The following is a 22,937-nucleotide window of genomic DNA, read 5'->3' as shown; positions in this document are numbered from 1 at the left end:
TATCTTCCTCACCTGTGAGTTGGTCCCCAGATGGTCTCGAGCTCTGTGCCCATTTTTGCTCTTTCCTTCCACTTTTGGAATGCTCTGGAGTGGTCTAGCCAGGGGGTTGGACATGCCTTTGTCATTCTTGGCTGCAGCTCACAACATGGAGCTGCTCAGGACTTTCCCATCACCTCTTGACCATCGGGACGGGGAAACAATTGGCAGTGGTCCCAGGAAGATATTGGTGCAAGATGGGACAGGTTCTTGACTCTTCTGTTTGCACTTCCAGGAATGTAAAGTCCAAAACTCCAGCCGTGAGTACTGCAAGATCTTTGCTGCTGAGGCACGAGCCGTGCCTGATTTTGGAGCAGTGCCTGAGTAAGTGATATGCTGCAGCTCCACTGGCTTAATGCCCTGGCAGAGCATTGCAAGGGATGGTGGGAAGATGGGTGGTGGGGCATCCCAAAGGCAGTGCACTCTACTCCCACAAATGGAAGGGATATTGGGAGGAAGGTAAAAGACAGGGTTGCAGACCATGGTGAATCTTCACTTGAAGAGGAGGGAGAGCTCACCATTATGACATTGTCTGTGAACTCCCACACAGGATAATTCCTTTGTACTTGATTTATCGTCCGGCTAACAACATCCCTTATGCCACAATGGAGGAGGACCTCGGCAGGCCCTGTGAGCAGTACTGTGTCACTGAGAGAGATGGCAGCTTGGTGGCACGAGGCACCTCGGAGATTGTGCTCAAATGCTGCACCTTCCAGCATTGGGTTTACCAGTGGACAAATGGAAACATCCTCGTGACTGACATGGAAGGTAAAGGGATCTCCTGTGTGGTGCTCATGGGCCCATCTTTCCAGCCTGGGAAAGAAAGAAAATCCCCAGGCTTGCCCTCTTGCCTCTCTCTCCTGCCCCATGCCATGGAACCCTCTACCCAGGGCAATGATCTGCCCTTGGTGCTCGTGGCTATCCTTCTCTGGACAGAGACTGGTTGTCCTCTTAAATTACAGGAGTGGGCTGGAAGTTGACCAACGTGCGGATGGCTACCAACCTGAAGGGGTGAGTGACTTCCAGCTCTGGAGCAGGGTGGCCCTGGCTGTCCCCAGCTCTGCCGCTTACCTGGCAAGGGTCATGGTGATAACCGTGGTCAGGCTCCATCCCCACCTCCCTGCTCTGGTGGGACATCTCCTTGGTGCAAAGCAGGAGCTGAGGACAGCTGTGTTGGCAGGTTCCAGGGGCTGAAGGAGAGTTGCTTCCCTTCCCTGCTGGAGCAGTTCCCGGTCGCTCACAGGTGCAATCATTACTGCAGCATCCTGGGCCTGAAGATGCTGGAGCCAGCCAAACCCAAGGGCTCCAAAAGTCCCTGCCTGGGAAGGAAGTCTGCCCAGTCCAGCCCCCAGCTCCAGAAGAAGGTGCTGACAAGTCCTCAGAGCACCCGCAAGGCTTCTGTGAGCCCCAAGAGCTCCCGGAGAGCTGCAGAAACAGGAGAGGCCCCAACAGCCTGCAAACCCAGGTCAGGAGAGAGCAACAGAGCTGGCTGCCCGCAGTAGTCACAGCTGCTGCAGCTGAGATTCCTGCTCTGGCCCCCAACCTGGGCCCAGCACATGACCAGTGTGGGAAAGGGAGACCCTGGCAGTGGCCTTCTCCTTGGGGCTCCTTCCTGGCCCGCAGCGCTTGCATTGTGTGGTGTGTGCTAATTGTGAGTGGCTAGGCTGGGTCCAAGGGGGCTGTGAGCCACAGGCTACCTCCCCAGTACCACTCTACAGGGGCTGCTGCTGAAACCTGTGGGGCCGTGTGCCTCTCCATGCTCAGACTCGCTTTCCTCTCTCAACTTTCGTAGGCCTTCCTTAAGGCAGGGGCAGAGCTTCTCCCTTGGGCTTTGCAGGCATCATGTCCTTGCCTGGCTCCCCAGCAGAGTCCTGGACATGCTCTTGGCTCCTAGCACCTCATGTCCCTCTTTGTGTCCCCATAAAGTGACTGGGCCAAGCCTTGCCAGCACTGTCAATGATGAGAACCCCACCAGTGTCCAGGCAGTCCCCTGTGGCCTGGCACACCTTTTTACCTGTAGAGGGTTCCAGCAGGTGGGACTTTGGAGTGTTGGCTGGTTCCAGGGCAGGGTATTTGCACTGGTACCAGCAGCTTCATAGGGATGGGATTTTGCACACCTGCCCTCCCCTGCTTCCCAGGGAAGTCTCCCACCGTGTTGCTGGGTGGCTGCTATGGGGGGCCATGCTGCTCTGGATGGTGGCCAGTGCTACGGTAAGGATGCTCTACCTCACATGGGATACTCACAGGGGCGACTTCCCCTCCATACCAGGCTCTATCTTGGCACATGGGAGTGTCTAGCCCACAGGACTTGCTCCTCCTTGCCCCTGTGCCATTCATAGACCCTGTACGCCCTAGCCTCACAGCACGATCTGGTGCTCATCTGCTGCTTGGCACATGCTGGACTCCAGCACCAGCTGGCAGTACCCACTCCAAATCCTGCTACCCCTGCCTCAAGGCAGTGATGGACAGGCAGAGGAGCTGTCTGCTCCATCACCCTGCAGAGCATCCCCTTCCTCAGGGCATTGCAGGAGGATGCTGAGTGCCAGTGACACCATGCTGCAGGCTGGGGTCCCAAGAAGTGGCTCAGTGCAGCCTGATGGAGGGAAAGGGCCAGGCTGGGAGCATGGCATGGTCTGGGCTCCTGGTCCTGTGTCATTGGGTGACTGTAAAATACCAATGTACATAACATGACTGCATTGGCGACTGGGTGCTCTCAAGTGCAATAAAGCGAGAAGGACTGGCCTGTTCCCTGGCACTGTGGTCCCTCCAGGAGAGGTGCACCCAAGTACAGTGGGATGTGTTGGCTTTGTGTTTGGGGGAAGGAAACATCTTCAAGCACTGGCTTTACCTCATCCATGCCTGGTGGGGGAGAAGAGGGGGGCTGGGGCCAGAGCCTAAGGTTGGCAGCAGACAGAGGCTCAGCTTGCAAGGTCTGCAGTGGGCATGGGGTGCAGCCCCAGCAAAGGACCTTGTGCTGTGTGGGACACCCATAGTCAGGGGCCAGAAGGGGTCTGAGGGCAAGCACGCAAGAGTTGACGTAATTTATTTGGGAGCTGCTCCCTTGTGTCCACAGGGCCAGAACCTAAGGCTGCAGGTTGCAAGGTGCACACAGCTGTCCATCAGCACTGGAGTGGAGAAGACCAAATGCTCAGGTTTCTGTTGGGTTTTTTTCTACATTTGGGGATAGGCCTTTGGGGTAGACCCTGGTGTTGCCCCAATTCTAGATTGTCCCTGCACAGGACGTATGGTTGTAGTACACACAGCACTCAGTGAGCCACAGCATGCTCTCTGCCTGCTCAGCCCAGGATCCCGTGAAGGAGACAGTCCCATTCTGGAGCACTGAGCTGGAAGGAGAGATACAGGGTCAGGACAAGCTGCCGCCCCACCACCTGGGTCCTTGGGCAGGACCATATGGCTCCGGGGCCCTTCACACCCACCTTGCAAAGAGCTGCTTACAGCAGGTGTACATAGTGTAGCTGGTTGAGCTGAAGTTGGTGGTGCTGAAGAACATTGCGCAGTCACCCACCTTTGTTGGCACATGGAGGAGACCTGGGGGACAAGGGCTCCTGTTGGGACTTAAGAGGGACCATGGATCCAAATTCCATACCCCAAGCAAGTTGTGAGTCCTGTACTCCATGCCTGCTCACAAGTCCCACACCCTGACTATACTTACTTGCCAATCCTGTACCTGGCAGGTCCCATGAGCCATCCCACCTCCCCTCCCAAGACTTCAGGGAGCTCCTTGCAATACTCCAAAAGTTGCCCTTGAAATGTTCCAGCCCAGAGGAGGATGAGGGCTCCAGGAGAGCTGTTGGGCTTGGGCTGCCCTTGGCAGAGCCATGAGTGGAAAGCAGATTTGGAGGCTCTGGCAGAGCCATGGGGGGACAGGCCAGCCACCTCCATCCCTGAAGGCAGCATTTATGGGGTCTTCAGCCCTGTGCCTGTCCCTCCCTGGATCTTTCTGGCCCTGGTGGCAGTGGCAGAGATCTACCTGCCAGGCAGGCATTGAGCATGGAGACACAGATGCCAGTGAGCAGGGCCCGCAGCACTACGGAAGCAAAGTCACCCTTGCGCTGGGGCACCATGGAAGCTGTGGGGGAAAAACAGACAGTGGGGTGAGTCAGATGCTTGCTCTGGCTCTCTGCTGGGTGTGGGACAGATAGGGACATGTCCTCAGTCTTGAGCTGGCTCTGCCACATAGAGCCCTGCCCACCCCAATTCCTGCTGTCTGGAGGATGTGGTGATCCCAGCCAGCACCCAGTGTGCTGTCTGCCCATCCTGGCAGAGCACTGTTCCCACCCTGCAACCATGGGTGATCCACCAGAGCCCTGAGCACTCCCAACATTGGAGTCTCTCTGCTCTTTCCCCTGTGGCTGGATGACACCCAGGCTTGAGGGGACATGCATGGGCTCTTGCCCATGGATGGAGTGCAAAATCATCCTGGTCACCTCATGCAAATGATGTTTCTTATCTGGCACGACCAAACATGGAGGCTTGAGGGCAGCAAATTCCTCCTGCCTCAGCTGAGCTCTCACTCCCTGACCCAGGTCCCCACTTCTTGAGTGTCCAGGCACTCAGGACATAGGTCACACTCACTCAGGCCTCCCAGAGTGATGCCAATGGAGCTGAGGTTGGCAAATCCACAGAGGGCAAAGGTGGTGATGCTCTCGGCTCGCTCCTGGAGGGCACAGCAGCAGGAGATGGTCACTTCTGCCCAGGAGCAGCCCCAGAGCACCCAGAGCTGAGCACCACATTGGACCTCCCAGATAGACACAACAGAGAGAAGTCCCCCACCCCAACCCCTTCTCTGTCAACTATTTTTGGGAGCAACGATGAAGGCTCTCCTGGAAGAGACTGGGCTGAGGGGACAAGGGGCCCTGTAGCACTATGATCAGTCCCATCAAGGAGCAGGATAAATGGAAAAGGGCTTCACTGACTGCTTCCTCCCACACCCAGACATTAGCAAACATCCAAGTGTAGCTGGACATAGGTGCCCTCCCACTCCCAGCACCATCATCCTGGTTCAATGATCTTAGAGGACTTTTCCATACTAAATGGTTCTATAATCCTCTGCCTGCCCACCACCCATCTGCCTAGCCAGGTTCCGTGCCACATTCCAGCTGGCTCTGTCCCTGCCCTGTGTCTGGCAGGGTGGCAGGTGCCCCTCACAGATATCCACTGCTTCTGGTTCCCATCCCACTCCTCCAGGCCCATCAGACGGTTCTTCTTGTACGTGGCCAGCTGCTGGTACGCCACAAACTCGTTCAGGAAGATCTTGATCCCCAGGAGCTCAGCCACCACCGGTGAGTCTGCCCAGTCTGCCCCCATGAGAAAGGCCACAGGCATGAGGACATAGGAGCAGATCACCTAGGAAAAGCATCCCAGAAGGGAATGACTCAGAGCTGACCTGCACAGCCCCTAGATGTGACATCCACTGCCAGCATTTGCCAAAACACATCAAGGGTCTCAGCAGCCCACTGAGGCAGTGGGCAAAGGTGGAGATGGGTGGAGGATGCAACATCTTGCAGCTCAAATCATGTGTCTGTTTTTGAGGATACCTGGAAGGTAAGACCCTTGATGTCTACCATCTCGCCGAACCAGCGGAGGGCAGCATTGATGAACTCCAGCACGGCCAAGAAGGCGATGAGGTTGGCTGCAATGTTGGCCACGAGCCCCACGGAGGTGGCAGCCCCATTACTAGCAGCTTCCAGGATGTTCTGCTCTTCGCTGCATAAAAAAAGACCACAATGTACTCATCTGGCTGGGCATCCCCTATGCCAGGTCAGCACTCACTTCATGGATGTGTGCACACCACAGGCTCTCCCAGCCTTGGGCCACCTGCAGTGTCCACTTGTGCCTCAAAGTGCCCCCACAGCTTCCCTGCAGTAGAAGGACACATGCAGCCTCACTCCACTGCCCCTCTCCTCACACTCACCCAGTGGAGAGGCGGATGTTTGCTTTGCCCTTGAACTTGGACTCCTCCACTTCAGGGTAGACAAGTTTGGCCATGGCGAGGGCGCAGGGTGCAGCCATCACAGAAGCTGCGATCAGCGATGCTGCATCAATCTGCAACATGCAGACCAGAGGCATAGGCACCTCTTCGCAAGGCTGTGCCCCATGACCTGCCACCCCAGCACATGGCTGGCATCAGCCAGTGACACTCAGAGCAGTTTAGGGCTCTCCACTTGCTCAAGATAAGAAAATTGGCTAGTTTTCCCCTCTAAGCAGCCATGCATGTGGGGCAGCTTGCCTGGATGGAGGCGATTGCTGGAGTTGCAGCGATTTTAGCCTTGGTGATGTTAATCTCTCCTGCTGTTTGACTTAATCATAATAGTTCTTTTCCCTTCCTTGTCCCTTTTTACCAGTATCAGAGCAATAGGTTGGATAACACTGTTAACTTCTACCTGCTGATGAAGGGCCAAGCTCCCAGCCTCACCCATCCCTGGCAATGTCTCATTTCTCTGACCTTCCACCTTTGGTTCCCCATTTAAGGAGACTAATTAATGTTTAAATTGCAGGAGCTCAGGCAGCAGGTTAAGGGGAAGGTCTATTCAGATTACTGATGAACTGGAGAGGGCATCCCTGGGGGCCTGGTGCCAGACATGCCCAGGCAATGCTGGAAGAGCAGGGATTGCTCCATTGAGAGAAAAGAGGGAAGGAGGTGGGTATTGGAGGTGGTTGGAGGAGAGACACTGCTCAATGATAGCCAGTGAAAAGGTGGAATCACAGGCACAGTTCCAGTTGGATGTAAGGAAAAATTGTTTCTTGTGTCTGAGGCACCTCTAGGGGAAACCAGACAGGCTGGGGGAGATCTCCATCCATGGGATGTTCACCATGAACCTGGACAAGGTCCTGGGCATCCCCTCAGTTGCCATAACCTCAGCTGGCAAGAGGGTGGATCAGAGACTCACCCCAGAGCATCTTTCCAGGCTATATTATCTCATGATTCTGTGGAATTTGCCCTCCTCGTTGTGCAGGGACACACGGTAAGGGTCCCATAGCACTGCCTTCTACCTGTCAGGGCTCTAGGGTTCTGGCCAGGCCAGAAAAGGTGGAGCTGGATGTCTTTGGGACAAGGTGAGTCTGGACACCCTGCTCTCATCCTGCTTATGGAAGGGGACCACGAGGCACTTGCTTGGGGTCTTCTCTCATCCTCAAGTTCAGGGTAGATTTGCAGGTCAATACCCTGTAGCAGGGAGCATGTGGATCCACCTGCTCGTGCACTCACCCCAAAGGATATGTAGGCACCCATCACGCTGCCAGCGATGGTTGAAAAGCCACCAGTCATCACGGCATGGATTTCTGAAAGGGTCATGTCTGCGAGGTATGGGCGGACGAGCAGCGGGGCTTCAGTCTGTGGAAGAGAAAACCCTACTGTCCTTGGGATAGGGCCATACAGGGCCACAGGTCTCATAGGGAGGGAGAAGACCCTTTCTCCAGGGCAGGCTCAGCTGCAAGCACTGAGTAGCTGGATCTGCTGCCCAGGACCTTACCTGTCCCACAAAAATGTTCCCTGCCACACTGAGAGTCTCAGTTGGAGTGGTGCCCATTGAGACTTGAAGCAGCCAGGAGATCTGGGGAAAACCAAGACCACTGTGTTGACAGAGGCTCCTGGCACCCTGCCACTCTACCCATGAAGCCAGGCACTGTTTGGCCCCTACATGGAGGTGATCCTGGGAAGCACCCCCAGACTGGGTGGAAACATCAGCTCTAGGGTTCAGTTTTTTCAGCTTTCTGAGAAAGACACATTAGGGGGTTGTATCTGTTCTTTTAAGTAGGACAAATCACCCCAAATTAGTACCATGACAATTTTCCTGAGGCACCTCTCAGCTGACCATAGTACACAGAGAACCCAACAGGTTCTTCTCCTTTCCACTGCCATCCCAGATTTAGGAGTGAGGCCTTACCTTGAGAATAAGCCACTGCATGACACCAAGATAGTAGAGGATGGACATCACACAGCTGAAGAAAACAATGATGGGCAGGGTCTGCAGGCAAGGCACAGAGGGTTAAAGGAAAGCTGAGTCACATATCCTGGCACCCATGGGCACCAGGCTGGGCATGAAGTTGTACTGCACAGCCAGCCCACACTACTGGGGTACACACAACACTTGGCCAGGCTGGCAGGAGGGACAGGGACCAGTGCAAATCCTCTATGGCACTGAGGAAGTCCACAGGTGGATACACAGCTGAGGGAGATCTATCTCTGAGATGGTAGAGCTCTGCTGCAGCAGATTTGGCTGCATTTAGCTCTGTGCTCTCCAGGACCCAGCAAAGAGGCAGACCAGAAGAAAACCTCCCCATGCCCCACTCCTTGGCTGACCTGGAAGGCAAAGACTTCTTCAATGAGTGTGTTCCCAAAGACAAAGCTGGAGCCAGCTGTGGTGTAGCCCAGGAAGTACTGCAAGGGAAGAAGTTACACAGTAGGACAGAGATCTCCATCAGGTCCTTTCCTGATATTTCTTTCTGCCTAGTAAGGAGCTGTGCCCCCAGTCCCACAGCTCACTTCAATGCACACCAGAGAATGACCCTCTGAGACCTAAGATGGAGATATTGGTGGGCTGTCCCAAAGCCACAGGGCTCTGCTACAGCCTGGAAGGGAGAGCACACCAAGGGCTCTGGGCTGCTGCAGAAAACCAGGGAAGAGTTGTCCTCCCTCCAGTCCTGAAAAAAAGTGTTTGTGAGCATGCAATCCCTGCCATGTCCCCTCCCCATGCCACACTCTTGCTTTTCCTGTTAATCTCAGGGTACAAGCACAAGATGGGATAGTATATGCAGTACCTGGATCTGGTCTCCCAGCCACTGGAAAGCTTGGGTACCAGGAGTTGTTCGGAGGACAAAGAGTCCGAGTAAGAACTCCAAACCAAGACCCCAGAAAACGGCCCTCCAGGACACCTGGGGACAAAAAGCAGAACAGGAGCTGAAATGTTTTCAAGGCCTACAGGCTTCCCCCTCTGGTTTCCAGCTGCTGCAACAGCAGCACATGGCAAACACCACACACTGCCCCGGGGTGAGGATCATGGGGAGACCGAAAAAGTGTCACAGAAAGTGAAAAACGTGGGTTGGTGACAGAGCCAGAAATGAGTTGGTGAGACTTGGAACTGGCTGAAACATAACCTGCCAGGCTGACCCGGGATACAAACACAAAGACTTTATGATGATTGATAGCACAGACCTGCTAGACTGAAAATGTCTGTTCAAAAACCCTTTGGCGGAGTAGGATGGAGGGACTGGCCAAAGCATTGCAGCAGTTTGAGCTGAAAGCCACCAGGACTTTAATCACTTCTGACCAAGGCTCCCAAGGCACCTGAAGCCCAGGTGTGGGTCTGGTGCTGGGTTTCTGGGTCTGACCCACTATGAGGGACATGGCAGAAAACAGGACAGAGGCAATGCAGGGGAGCCCTGGGTTGGGAAGTGGGAAGGAGAGCAATGGAATGAAGAGCAGTGAGGTGGCTTTGGGGTCTATCCACCCAACCAGTTCAGATCCCCAAGTTGTGCCCAGCTCTGCCCAGCTCTGTTGGGCTTCTGCTTCCTCCAGAGAAGGAAATGCCAGGGGAATGAAGTGCTTGTTCTCCAGTGCTGGGTGGAGGGAGGGGGGCACCTCCTGTGAGGGGACTGATGGTCAAATCCCACCTGAAACACGTACCGCAGCATGGTGCTTGGAGCAGGCAAACAGGAACAGCACCAAAAAGCAGAAGCCACCTAATGAGATGAGCTGCTCTGGGTTTCTGCCAGTGTCCAAAGCCAGCCACACAATCAGGCCTGCCAGGAGGGCCACCCACAGGAGCCTGCAGAGGAAACCCCAGACTGTCAGCAAGATGATGTCCCCGTAGGGAGAGAAGCTCGTGAAGGGTAGGAGCCAATTGTGATTGGAATTGCCACTGTAAGGTCCATGCATCTGAAGAAACATGGGGCTCAGGCACAATTGTGAATAGCCATCATGCTACTGAGGCAGAGCAGCAAGACATTTCTGCAACGGCTTTGAAATGGTTCCCAGGCTGGGCCATGCTCACCATTTGTGAGGTGCCAGCATGGCAGTAGAGCACAGACCTGGTGCCGTCAGCTGTGGTTGTGCTGGCAGAGCCATGGGAGGGAACCCAGGTCCTGGGAGGGATCTGGCCCTGCCTTTTCCTGACTCACCATTTCAGCCATGGCCAGGACTTTTGAAAGCACTTCCCAATGGGGTGGAGGAGGAGCAGAACCTTTGCTCCACAGTGCTTCTTGAAGATGTCCCAGCAGATGAAGAAGGCAACCACGGCAGTCATGACCACCAAGGCAAGGGCTCGCTGGAAGTTGAGGTAACAGGCCGCAATGAAGTAGCATAGGTAGGCTGGAGAAGGCACATTGGGAGTCAGAAACATCAGGGCTGTAGGATTACGGGTTCATAACTCACTGGGGCCAGCCACGAAGTTCGTTTCCTCCCAATGTCCTTTCCTGGCCACCCTTGAGGATCCCATCTTTGCATGAGACCTTAAGAGCACCACCCCAGGAGGGAGCAGAAGGGGCATAGTAAACCCTTTGGGTACATAGAGAAAGGGGACAGTGAGGTGAAGATAGAACTGGGCAGCAGTGGTGGGGTGAGGAGGGGTCAGTGAGATTGCTAGGAGTGGATACAACCTCCACACACTTGACAGTGTTGAATAAGAAGTCTGGAGGCACAGCGAGCCAAAGGGGAGGGGATGTGGAGTCTCAGTGACAGGAAGTCCTCACCTACTCCAAAGAGCCCCAGGATGACTCTTCTCAACACCTTGGCATGAGCCTCGCAGAAATGTTTTGCCTTGGATGCTGGCTGCAGGGCCTTCCTGGGGAGAATCACATGCCAGAGACATGAGAGGTGCAGAAGATGGACATGAAAGATCAGCCCAAGCCAAGCCAAAGCACCCCAACTGCAGCCCAAGCCCCAAAGCACCCACCAGAGCCAGACCATGAACATGGCGCCTGCTGGGCACTTCCAGTAGCAGGAGGTGGTACAGTAGCTCATTATGAGAAACCCCAGCACACTCACCATCACCTGCTATGAGGAACAGACCTGTCAGTGGCACCCTACAAGGCCACATGGAGCTATCAGACACTGTGTGCTCAATACCACCCTACTCTGCTCCCAAATCAGGTTTGTCTCTGGAAGAGCTCACACATCCATGCAGATTATCCCACCTGCAGTAGGAGGACACTCTCCCTTTTCCTTCTCTTCTGTCCTCTTGGCTCTCACTGCATGGTCCACCACATTTCTCATAGTGTCTCTTCTCTCCCTGGAAAACATAATTAACTGGAACACCCTGTACTCCAACGGGAAGGGAAGGGAAGGGAAGGGAAGGGAAGGGAAGGGAAGGGAAGGGAAGGGAAGGGAAGGGGACCTTACCTCGAAGCTGAAAGATGGGTTATCTGTGCCCTTCTCAAGGCTGTGCAGGGTTATCTGGTTTCCTTCCATCTCCAGAAGCTGCTTTGCTTCAGTGCATATGGGAAGCGGCACTAGGAGGGCCTGATGCTGGCTGAGGAGAGAAAGATGGGATCACCTCTGGGAAGCTCAAATGTCCCATTCTGCTTCTCAGTTTTGGGTTTCTGAGAGGAGAAGGCCCCTCGCAGTCAGTATTCAGAGCAGGTCCTGCCCCAGGACATCAATGGACCATCCTATGGGGTCCTCAGGCCATGGTGCTGGTGTGCTGAATTCCTTGTTCTCCTGTAACTCTGGAGAGATCTTTGCTGTGCTTCCAAGGAATAATATGAGAGGACTACATGCACCAGGGAGTGCTGGTACTCCTCCTCCAAGTTGGTGACAGTGTCCATCAGCCTCTGTAAGCCCCTTTGCAAGACAGATTTTTCAAAGAGTATCCTTCCTCATCAAAAGGTCTTGGTACAACCAAGTAGGATGAAGGTTGATAATTTTCATGCTGATAATTAACACATTGAAGGAATGAGAGGTAGGAATGACTGGTAGTTTGCATAGGGACTGGTCCTAAAGGAGAATCATACTGGGAGAACTCGTCCAGCAAAGCCAGAAGAACCAGTGTTTTGCCAGGGCAGGAACCCTTGGAACATCATCCCATTTGCACACCCTCCCAGTTCCTCTACCTGGAAAAGGATGAGGGAAGAGCAGAGAGTCACAGGCAAGGCAGTGATCAACTGTAGAAGCACTTCTGTGTGAGGACAAAGGCAGTAAGATGTTGTCTTGGCTTTGAGGCGAATTGTAGAGGTCTGTGTGGAGGAGGAGATTACAGCATCATTGCCAGTTTCTTGCAGTGTCCACTGAAGGGAAAGACTCAGCCACAAATGCAACAGGTGATGGTGGGGAGTTTTGGAGAACATCCCCCTCATTGTGGGATTTCATAGCAGCTGAAGGTGGTTTGGTCAGGGCTCCACAGGCTGGCAGAGCCACCATGGGTAACCACTGGGGCGTGCTGGCTCCCATGTGTCCCTGGGTTCATGGCTCCTCAGCAGCAGGGCAGGACCCAGGACCATGGTGGGAACCCAGGGCCTCACACACCCCTCCAGGGCCTCCAACATCACTGGTGCTCCTGGTGCTCACAGATGTCTCTCCAGGACTCTGGCAGAGATCAGCAGGACCCTCCTCCCCGAGTCCACCTCCATTTCAGGACACTCCTCAGTACCCATGTGGTCTCAGTGACCCCTCCAGGATCTCATGGAGTTCCAGGACCACGCCAGGTTCCTGGCTGTGCCCCATCTCGGGCTCACTGCGTCCTAGGACCCCCGGGCTGATGCCACCTCCTTGTCCCCCACCCTGCCAGCCCCAGAATCTCTTGTTTTGCTGCAGTCCCATTGGTTGCCGTCCCCTCAGGAACGGGACCACATGGACAGGTGGATAATGAGGGAGGGAGCAGAGCGGTGCCTCCAGTGCCCCCCGTGTACCTGCATCCCCACGCACTCCTGTTCCTTGTGTCCCTTGCAGCCTCTGCAGCAGCGTGGCCACGGGACCCTCTGCCCTGTGTCCCTGCACCCCACGCTCTCACACCCCCGATGGCCTCATCCCCCGTGTCCTCACACCCCCGGTGGCCTCGTGCCCTCCCTGTCCCCACGGCTCCTCTGCCCTGGCACACGCCGTCCCCCCGCACTCACCCACCGGCCCCGCTGGCCCCGCAGCTCCCGGTCCAGTGCCTCGGTTACCCATTAACAGCTCGGTCCAAAGAGCTGGGCTGGGCACTGCGGCGCCGGGGCCGCCCCAGCTCCTCTCGAGGCTTACACGCGGGTGCCCGGGAGGGCATGCGTGGCAGCCCAGCGGCATGGCACCGTGCCATCCAAAGAAAGGTCAGCCGGGAGACTCCCCCCAGGCAAAAAGAGCCTTGAGGAGAGATACTGAAAGGAGAAATCAAGCTTTTACCCCCCCTCAACCCGAGGAAATGCTTCCCCAAAAAAACCAGAGTGGGGCATACGTGGCCTCCAAAGCTTCAGTGGCATGAAGTCATGTGCCCTGGTCCCTGAGAAGGCCGGGGTAGAAGCCAACAAAAACGTCCCTTTTGTACTGTGTGTTCGAAGCCACCTTTGCACTCGGGATGATGGGAATCGCATGTACAGCTTTGTGCACTCTGCTGGTATCTCCCGCTCTTTGTTTACACAGGGAGCGGTGAAAGTGATGTGGCTCCGAGAATGGCAAACCAGGGTTGTCAGGAATCAGTTCAGAGTTCAGACATTGGTGATTAATGATACCACGGAGCACTCAGGGCACCCACGTGCCACACGCGGCCCGTAAACAAACCGCATTGCCTCCACTTCCGCGCCTTCTCCCTGCGGATTTCGGCCAACCCCGCCTCTAAAGCTACCCAGAGTTAGGGAGGGGCGAGAGCGCCATGGCGCAGGTCAGTATGTGGGTGACAAAAGGGGAAACTATGAAAGCTGCGGGTGCGACGCTGCTTTAACCTTCCTCGCCGAGCCCGGCCGATGCGAGGCACTCGCAAGGCCGCCCATGAAACACTCACGGGTTAGCCAGAGCCGGCCCCGCCCATAGCTGGCCCTGCCCAGAGCACGTCAGCGCCCACAGCGCCTAGAGCCGCCGCGCCGCGCTGCTCACCCAGAGTCCCGGTAGCGCGCCGTGATCGTATAGTGGTTAGTACTCTGCGTTGTGGCCGCAGCAACCTCGGTTCGAATCCGAGTCACGGCATCGCCCGGCGGTACCACGGCATACGGGCTCTGCGTTTTTTGCCCCCGCTGTTTCTGCATGGGTTTATTTCGTAATTTAATTTCGTTGTTCTTATTATTTTGAATTTAATTTTATTATTTTTAATATAATGCATATATTTTGTAACTTTTAATTACGTTTCTTTATTTTCGTTTATTTCTGTTTAATTTTATCTGTTTAATGTAACTTAATTTTCATTTTAATTTTTAATTTTTACTTTGTTTTATTCTGATAATAATGTTGTCTTTATTCTATTTTTAAATTTTATTTATTTACCTTTGTCATCAAATGTTATTTTTGGTTTATTTTTTCTATTATATTTTATTTTTATATTTAATTTTATTTTAATAGTTCATTTTATATTATTTTAAATTTAATTATTTAGTTCTTTTATTATATTTTATTTTACTTAATCTATTGGTATAATTTTTATTATGTTTTATTTTTCTATTTTATGTTTATATTTTATTTTAACTTAATTTTTAAATTCTATTTTTATTTCAATTTTACTCTTACTTTGTTCTTCATCCTGTCCTCTCCTTTCGTCTTATTTGGTCTATTTCAAAATTTAATTTTATTATTTTGTTTATTATCTCTACTTCTATGTTATTTTTTTCATCTTATGCTGTTTTATTGTTTTCTGTCCCTCCACTCCTTCTCTCCCTGGCGCCTGCAGACCCCTCGCGCTGGGCGAGCCAAGCTCGGCCCGGCCCCGTAGCCCCGCCGGGAACCGGCAGAAAAAAAGAAAGAAAAATCAAATATCGGCGCGACGTGACAAAAAATCAGGGGCTGCACGGTAGTTGAGGGGAAAATCGCAAAAAACGCAGAGCCCGTATGCCGTGGTACCGCCGGGCGATGCCGTGACTCGGATTCGAACCGAGGTTGCTGCGGCCACAACGCAGAGTACTAACCACTATACGATCACGGCGCGCTACCGGGGCTCTGCGTGCAGCGTGCGGCGCGGCGGCTCTAGGCGCTGTGGGTGCTGACGCGCGCTGGGCGGAACCGACGCTGGGTGCTCCCGCTCCGCTCCTCGCCGCTATTCCCACGAGGCAGCGCTGGAGCTGCGTGCCGTGCTCCCCGCGCGCGGCCGAGGCGGGGGTGATGGGCCCCAGCCTGGGACCCCCGCCCTGCGCCCGTCCCGTGGCCCCCGCGTTCTCACGGCCGTCACCCACTCCCTTGGCCTCAACCCTGAGTCTCCCTCTGTGTCTGACACCAGCTGCGGTGTTCCTCGACTTATCTTCATCCTCTGGCCTCGGCCCAGTTCCCTGCTCTAACCCTTCCCCTCCTCCCAGCCCTCTGTATCCTAGGGCAACCCCGTTCCCCGAGCTGTAACCTCACCTTTTGCTCCCCTGCGTATTTCTCAGGGAGTTAAGTTTCTCCCAACCACGGGATTAACAAACGACTGGGCACAGATAGGAGGAGAAGAGAGAGACCAAAGATTTTATGCCCCTGAAACAGCAACAGGTATCAATCTGAGCCGAACTCCTTGTTTCTCCTGCTCAAGCACATATCAATACCTAATGACTCTGCTCTCACCACTGCTGCTGCTTTCCTGCTCCCAGTACTAAAGGTTCTTCCATTTTCACAGATATGCAAAGAATTCCAAACACCTGGGATCAAAAAGATTTCTTGACATAAAATACTTTAGAGTGATTGCAGCATTCTTGCAGACTCATTCTTTCTGAAGAGCTGGTCATAGAAACTTCATATGGGATGAGTTCATCGCTTGTCATACATATGCACCTCCCATGGAAGGGAGTACAGGGAGTGGCAGGGGATTCCTACAATCGTTCTGGCCATGTCCTTGCACCCCATCCGTCCTGCTGTATCTGCTGCAGCTAGAAAATCCTAAATCTAAAACAGTCTTCCTGAGGCTTGGGGCAAACTGGAGAAATGCCCTGCACGCCTTGATTACTCTGTGAAGTAATTGCTCCTACCACTCCGAGCCCATCTTGCTCATAATTGTCCCAAAGAGCTCAGAGTAGTGGAGGAAAACAGAATGGTTTTTTGCGTCCTCCCTTTGTCTATGCCCACCTTGTCCTATCCTCAGCAGTTTGCTGGTGTGCACCAGTGGTCCCTCAGCAATGGTGGGATCCTTTGCATTTGGAGATGCTCTCCTATGTCAAACTGGCTGATCAGGGGATGGTGAAGGGGTATCTGCATGACCTGAATGTCCACGTGTCCTGCTCCAGTCCCACCTTTCTCCCTCTCTTGACCATGTGCCAAGATCCCAGTTCATGCCTCTTATGGGGCTGCAGGGATACTGCTTTTGTTCATGTGTCCAACCCTGTCACCATCTGTGTCCTTATGCTGGAACAAAGTAGGTGCAGTGGCACTGGAGGGAGATTGATGGTTCTCCTCCCATGCCCAAGGACTTTGACACCATCATTATCCCCTTGGCTGCACCAAGGACACAAATCCAACCAACACACACTTGCAGGACAGGTGTAGCTGAGCCGTAGAGGTGGCATCACTGCAACCTCTGAATCCCAGGTTATGAGCTTGTGAAGGGAAAAAGTCCTTGTGCTGCACTGTGCCTGGTCTCTTGTGCCTTCCTCCATACTGGCACAATGCCATGAGCCAGGCCATGTCACTGGTGAAGGGATAAGCCCAGCTCCATGTTAGCCTGGACAACTGCTGTGATGGGTCATGACAGTGTGGTGGGACCCACAGGAGATAGTGGGGCATGCTCTGGTAGGACATGCTGTCCACGGCTGGTGGGGACAAAGAACCTACAGTGGCACATGAGATGACCAGGACATTCCTCCTTGGGGATTCGCATGGGCAGGCAGAGTGGGACCCCTGAGACTGGTGTCACCATGGCCCTTATCCCAACTCCTGGCCTGGCAGTATGCAGAGCCCATGTTTGGGTTGGTGGGTGGATGCTGGGCACTGCTCACACAAGGGCACACAGTGTGGGCTCCTTGGTGGCATGGAGGAGGCAGTGGGGCTCATGCTTTGGCTGTTTGGCAGATGTTTCTAGAATGTGGAAGTTGATGGAATTACAATGACCTCAGCTGCTGGAACAGGTATGGCTGAGATAACACTGCAGTGATATAGGAGTCAGCCAAACGTGGAAGTAAACAGGGAGGTGCGAAAGGACACAGAGATAAGGTACAGGGTGTGGATGAGAAGAAGGAGTCAAGAAACTGCTGCCACCCATCACTGGCAGTGGTGGCTTGTCCCTGTGCAACTTTCTGCTCTCCCCAACAGAACTGAGATGTGAGCACTCCAAAGAAAACCTTGACAGGTTGTCAGGGCCCCAACTGTCCTTTGCCACATGCTTTTTAGTCCAGATGGTTTGGACCTGGCAGGATATGTTCGCACAGCATGGAGGAAAAGAGATGAGCTTGTGGGAGCATTGAGAGCCCCATCTGTCTACTGGGTAACCTGATCCCTATAGGATGCTCAGCACCCAGCACCCAGGCAGGATGGCTGCTCCAGGCAGGCTCCTCTGCTCTTCCCACCCTGCTCTGTCCCTCGATGTCTTTTCTCTGAGCCCTCTGATGCCTATGGGTTGCATTCAGTCGGATTTTAAAGGTGCCTGGAATGTCAAAACACCACTGCAGCCAGACAGAGAGTCCTGCTGCACCCAGACATTGCCACTCTGTGGCACAAATACAAATCTTGCAGCTGGCACAGGGACAAGTGCAATTCATCACTGCAGGGCTGTCTCGGCTGCTGTGCCCCTTGAGCAGCCTCTCCAGCTGTTCCCTCACTGGGCCAGCCCCTAGCTTCCTTTCCCAGTCTCAGGAAGGCAGATGGGAGGCAGACGAATCCCCATCACCTCTTCTTTTTCCTGCAGATTGCTAAAGTAGCCACAGGAGCAGCACTGGGGAGGCAGGATGGATGGCAGTGCTCTGGGGAGTTGCTCTATGTTTTACTGGTGATGGAAAAGCAGTGGTGCAGGCCAATACTGTCCTCTCTGGCTATTCAGAGGCCATTAATCCAACTTGGAAATTGCTCTACTGTGGAAATCCCACCTTCCTTCCTACAGAAATCAGAGCAACTCTACCATCTAGCGTAGCATTCCATATTCCCATACCCATAGGCACTACAGGAGCAGAACTGGATGCTGGAGCAAGAGCAGGGAAAGGTTCTGGGGCTGGGACAATATGAAGATGAAGGTTTGTGTGGGTTTTAGGAGAGAAGGACAAAACCCCTGAACTGGGAGACAATTGCAATCAACCTGACCTCATATTGTCCCCACCATCCTCTTCTAGGCCCACAAAGATGGTCTGAGGGCTGGAGCCCCGCTGCTCTGAAAACAGTCTGGGAGAAGTCGGGGGTGTAACCTGGAGAAGAGAAGGCTCCAGTGAGATCTTAGAGCCCCTTCCAATGCTTAAAGGGGCTCCAAGAGAGCTGGAAAGCCAAGGGCCTGGACAAGGGGGAATGGTTTCCTACTGCCAGAGGGCAGGGTTAGATAAGATATTGGGAAGAAATTCTTGGCTGAGAGGGTGTTGAGACCCCAGCACAGGTTGTCCAGAGAAGCTGTGGCTGTGCCATCCCAGGAGTGTTCCAGGCCAGGCTGGAGAGGTCTTGGAGCAACCTGGTCTAGTGGAAGTTGTCCCTGCCCATGGCAGGGGGTGGAATGAGATAAGCTTTAAGGTTCCTTCCAATCCAAACCATTCTATGGTTGTAGCTGATGAGACATGCATCGAGGACTGAATGAGAAGAACTTGAGCATTCCTTGACATGAGTGCTCAGCTGATGCTCTCCAGAGGCTTTATGAGCCCACAACAGCACATGAGGCAGGTCCTGATTCTTCCAAATCCTGAATTTCAAAGGATATTTTCCAGTCTGCCAGTGAGAAAACTGGAAGGGAAGACAAACAGGATATAACAGACTGATTTTCTGCTCGGTTATATTTTGGAATGCTCTTGCCTGGCTCCAATGCTCAGAAATCAAAGAAAATGATACCCAAAAGGTATGGAGCAGGGATTTATAAAAGCTCTCCTGTTCAAAACCAGGGAGCACAGCCCAGAGCAGCCTCTTGAGCTCTTTCCTTGTGTATCCAGCATCCAGCTGAAGATAGAATGTGAGGAAAGTGTCCCAAGGGAGAACCAGCCGTCCTACAGCCCTAAATAAATGCGGCCACATGGCTGTGTGCTCTGCCAGATTCCAGCTGCCAGTCCTAGCTCTCACTCTGCCTTTGTCTGTGCACAGCAGGAACCTTCTCCCACTGCAGGGATTTATGACCTGCACACAGCCACCTCTTAAACCAGCTTTGTACTGTGTTTTTTTGTGGGCAGAAAACAGGCCACCATGAGCTGCCAGGCAGCCTGCCAGCCCTAGCCTCTCCACTTCTTGCACTCGTCTCTGAATTCACCTTCATTTCCTGCCTCTCAGCCCTTTCAGAGAAACTGGGCTGGTGGCAATTGCAATTGATCCCCTCTCTGTGGGAGGAATGGCCACTGTTTTGCTCTTGTGCACTGAGCCCATCTTCCTGACAGCTGATGACAGCCCTATTAAGAGATATAAGGGGATACCAGGGGTGGGTCACACCCCACAGGCAACACAAGTTAGTGAGTCTGTCTGGAGAAGGACCCAGCTGTGTGAGCATGGCTGTGGCAGCTGGATTAATCAAACCCATGATTAACCTCTTCCTGGGGCACTCAGGTCCCCTGCCAGCACCACAGCACAGGCCCCCACCCACACATTGCTCTGATTAAGCTGCAAATGCTCCAGCTCCTTAGTTTGCACAGCCTCAGATCGATGAGTGCAGGCAGCTCCAATCAATTCCACTTTACCACGTACTATTGATTCAGATCTATGCTCTTGCAGCTGGTCCTGCTTCCTCCATTCATTCAGAAAAGGGATTCAGGCATTTTATCCCAGCTGGATGCTGTTTTGCCCTTGCAGGATCAAACTCTTTAGTAGGAGCAAATAAAACACCATGGAGGGCTAGAAATGAAGGGACTGAATTTGTGCTATGATTGGAGCCCAAAGAGCATCCCCCTGGCTGTTAGACTGTGCAAGTGGGTGGCTGGGTGAGGCCATGCGATTTGCATGATACAATAGAGCTGTTACCACCAAGCCAGCATCTGTCATGAGGTTTTCCTGTTATGATCCTGGCTTTGCTGCAGGAAAGCTCCTGTGTCTTGGTTCCCCTGTCCCCACGGGAGCTGAGTGGGGAGAATTCAGCTCTCTGGGACTTGAGTCCACACAAAATGATTTTGCAGTAAAAAATAACATCAAAGAGTTTACATAACGGCTGTTTGGATATTTCCCTCAAACCTTGCATTTGCCAATGAAAGAAGTGACACCCCCTGGGTGTCAGTCCTGCAGTCATTTTTCTTTCATCTCTTGTCACCCAGCTCTCTCACTGGTTTGTCTCCAGGATGCTGCACCTGAACCTGTGGAAATTAAGTTCTCCAGGGCTCTCCACACCTTGTTAAAGTGTTAATGAAACCATGGACCACACACAGAGCAGTTGTGACGCTCGGGGTCGTGATGTGCAGAGGGCTGTCAGTGCCGAAAGCAGAGGCAGAGACCAGGCTCGGCATGGCTGAGGTGATGACCAATGGATCTGGCTCTAAGCTGGCAGATGTCTTTCAGCGAGTTGTCGTCTCTTCTTTTGGTCAATTACCATTGCCTCAATTATACTATCAACTGCATAATGGTTTTCTTTTTTTGTTTGTTTGTTTTTTTTACAGAAGGGCTGGGGAGCTGCAGAAATGCCTGCAAAAATTTGCTCCATTTGGTAAAGACACATGCTTTGTGCATATCCTGCCCAGGCTTTGATGGTCTCCTAGTGCAAATGTGTAGCAATACTTCCCCTGGACACGATCCCTGCTTCTAAAAACTCACAAGTCTCCTTTGTGTTAGTCCTCGTATTTAATATGCATTCATGGATTTTTTTTCTGTGGATTTGTCTGGTCTTGCTTCTAAACCACGTAGCATCTGCAGTAGCCCCTGGCAGGGAGGACTACTGTGTTCTGAGTCTCCTCCTTGTGTTATCGCTGTTATTTCAGCTTCTCCCGCCTCCCCCAGCTGTGCAGATCTCTGCTCTGTGATCCCAGCTGTCTCTTTTCTGTGCCAAAGAGCCCTGGTACTTCACAGACCCCATGTGGAGAGACCTTGGATCCTATTGTTGCCCTTCTCTGCACATTTTCCAGCTCTGCTGTATCCTTGGAATAGGAGGACTAGAAGTGCATGTAGACTGGGACTGGCTAGGGAATAGTGACACCTCTGATTTCATCTGTCCTCTTTCCTGGCTCTTCCTATCAGCTTCACAGGGAGTCTTTGAGGTTCTGACTTCTGCTGAGTGCTGAGGGGACAGTTTTACAGACTGTCAGAGCTTCCAGTCTCAGAACTCATCACTATAAACAAGAACCTGGGCTTGGTTTCCCCATGTGTGTCACTCCCCTAACACTGACTTTTGTCTCATTTTATTGTCAGCTTGCTCAGCCTCTCAAAGTCCTCCTGCATCCTTAGCATGCGTCCTCAATTTCCAGAATAATTCAATATTATTGCAGATTTTGCCATTGACCTCATCTTGTCAAAAGATCTACGAGTGGAAATGCAGGGACTTCTGCTGGATCACCCCCAGGGGCCTGCTGGCTTTTTCCAAGAAAGTCACTAGCTATGGAAAAGAAATTCACTGCAAGAGAGCTGTGTTGACTCTTCCCCAATATGTCATATTTATCCATCTGTTCCCTAACAATGCCAGTTTCCTCCTCCGTATGCCAATTTTTGTTCATTTGCAGAGAACAGATGTGTCATTTATCAGTCTGGGACTCCCTGGCTGCCTCCCAGGAAGCATTTCTGGTGTCACAGTTGCCACCTTCCAGTCCTCATGTCCCCTGCTGTACCCAAACCCCAGAGGTGGTTCGGCTGTCACCCAGCAGATGTGACATCCTCTGTGCTGCACAATGGGGTGTATGGGGGTTGCTCCCGGGGAGGAAAGGAGTAGGCACACAGGCATTCCAAAGTTCCTGCAAATAGCTTTTATTTGGAGCTGTGGAAGAAGTACCTAGAGATACAAGGAGCTGCAGGCTTCTCTGCAAGCCAGGGTCGATGCTGGCATCAGGGGAAAGAGTCGACCTAGCACCTGGCTCAAGTGACACGTTGGCAAGTGTCAGATTCGGCCCCCACATTTCCTGGGGGTGAGTCACCCGGGAGTGTGCGGGGGCAGAGACCTTCTCCTCTGAGTCACCGGAAGCTGCTGCCTGGGGGACGCTGGGCTGTGTCCGCACCACCCAAGGTTACACTCGAGGGGAAGGTATACCATGAAGAAGTGGCATGATCTCTCCTCAGCTCAGGGAAGGTGCTATGCACTGTTCTTGGCCCAGCTGCCAAATAGGGCTTTTGTCCCCAGCTGGGAGTGAGCACCAGGAGCATTTAGGGCAGCTGAAGCAGCTCCTCAGGCCCGGGAGGATGGATGAGGGCTGAGGATGCACACAGCTCTCTGCTGGGCCGGCAGGAGCCCAGAGGACATTGCGTGGCTTTTTCTTCCTGGTGTGTGCTCTGACTTGTCTGGATTTACACAGGCAAGCAGCTCCTTTGGTAAAATGAAGGGTGATGCTGTGAGCACCAGCCTGGAGATCTCAGCAAAGAGCTCCTGGACTCTTCAGAGAAGGAGAAGAGGGTGGGAGCAGATATTCCAGTGCAGAGGACCAGCTCTGCATCCTTGTACACAACTACATAAAGCTCTTCTGCCTCCCCTATTCCCATGGTCCCTCCGAGTGAACCACAAATCACTTCTGCACAGCCATGGGTTGTTCTCTTCCTATCTGAGGACTGTGTGCAAATGGCTTCACAGCCGTCC

General features: G+C 53.1%; 2 protein-coding genes and 2 non-coding genes across 4 annotated transcripts in view; 2 read left to right on the top strand and 2 right to left on the bottom strand.

Moving 5' to 3' along the window:
- Positions 1–2,783, top strand: part of ALPK3 (alpha kinase 3) — a 31,470-nt gene extending 28,687 nt beyond the window's left edge. Inside the window, exons 11-14 of the mRNA XM_088172273.1 lie at positions 272–360; positions 587–804; positions 999–1,047; positions 1,217–2,783. Coding sequence (XP_088028399.1) covers positions 272–360; positions 587–804; positions 999–1,047; positions 1,217–1,538 — 678 coding nt within the window. The 3' untranslated portion in view covers positions 1,539–2,783. The remainder of the gene's footprint in view (positions 1–271; positions 361–586; positions 805–998; positions 1,048–1,216) is intronic.
- A 277-nt stretch (positions 2,784–3,060) lies between these two features.
- Positions 3,061–13,149, bottom strand: LOC106861572 (sodium/nucleoside cotransporter 1-like). Its single transcript, XM_014890030.2, has 19 exons — positions 13,112–13,149; positions 12,106–12,228; positions 11,396–11,525; positions 11,191–11,285; positions 10,747–10,838; positions 10,177–10,366; positions 9,683–9,824; positions 8,818–8,931; positions 8,360–8,437; positions 7,944–8,024; positions 7,530–7,610; positions 7,265–7,390; positions 5,972–6,102; positions 5,595–5,763; positions 5,206–5,403; positions 4,633–4,714; positions 4,028–4,126; positions 3,474–3,585; positions 3,061–3,380 (listed from the first exon to the last, which is right to left on the bottom strand). The coding sequence occupies exons 3-19, from the start codon at positions 11,462–11,464 to the stop codon at positions 3,257–3,259; spliced, it is 1,983 nt and encodes a 660-aa protein (XP_014745516.1). The 5' UTR covers positions 11,465–11,525; positions 12,106–12,228; positions 13,112–13,149; the 3' UTR covers positions 3,061–3,256.
- A 925-nt stretch (positions 13,150–14,074) lies between these two features.
- On the top strand, positions 14,075–14,146 carry TRNAH-GUG (transfer RNA histidin (anticodon GUG)). Its single transcript has one exon. It is a non-coding gene; the product is annotated as a tRNA-His (tRNA).
- Positions 14,147–15,020: 874 nt separating this feature from the next.
- On the bottom strand, positions 15,021–15,092 carry TRNAH-GUG (transfer RNA histidin (anticodon GUG)). The gene has a single exon. It is a non-coding gene; the product is annotated as a tRNA-His (tRNA).
- Between the last annotated feature and the right edge of the window lie 7,845 nt (positions 15,093–22,937).

Source organism: Sturnus vulgaris, chromosome 13, assembly GCF_052056855.1.
Source record: "Sturnus vulgaris isolate bStuVul1 chromosome 13, bStuVul1.hap1, whole genome shotgun sequence".
Lineage (NCBI taxonomy): Eukaryota > Metazoa > Chordata > Aves > Passeriformes > Sturnidae > Sturnus > Sturnus vulgaris.
This window is presented reverse-complemented; position numbering and strand designations above follow the sequence as displayed.

Bases quoted from the DNA above. Each gene is read 5' to 3' on its own strand.
- LOC106861572 (XM_014890030.2), bottom strand. From the start codon at position 11,464: ATGGAAGGAAACCAGATAACCCTGCACAGCCTTGAGAAGGGCACAGAT. The intron at 11,286-11,395 runs GTAAGGTCCCCT...TATGTTTTCCAG, and splicing joins ACCCATCTTTCAGCTTCGAG to GGAGAGAAGAGACACTATGA. The intron at 7,391-7,529 runs GTAAGGTCCTGG...TCTCTTCCACAG, and splicing joins GGAACATTTTTGTGGGACAG to ACTGAAGCCCCGCTGCTCGT.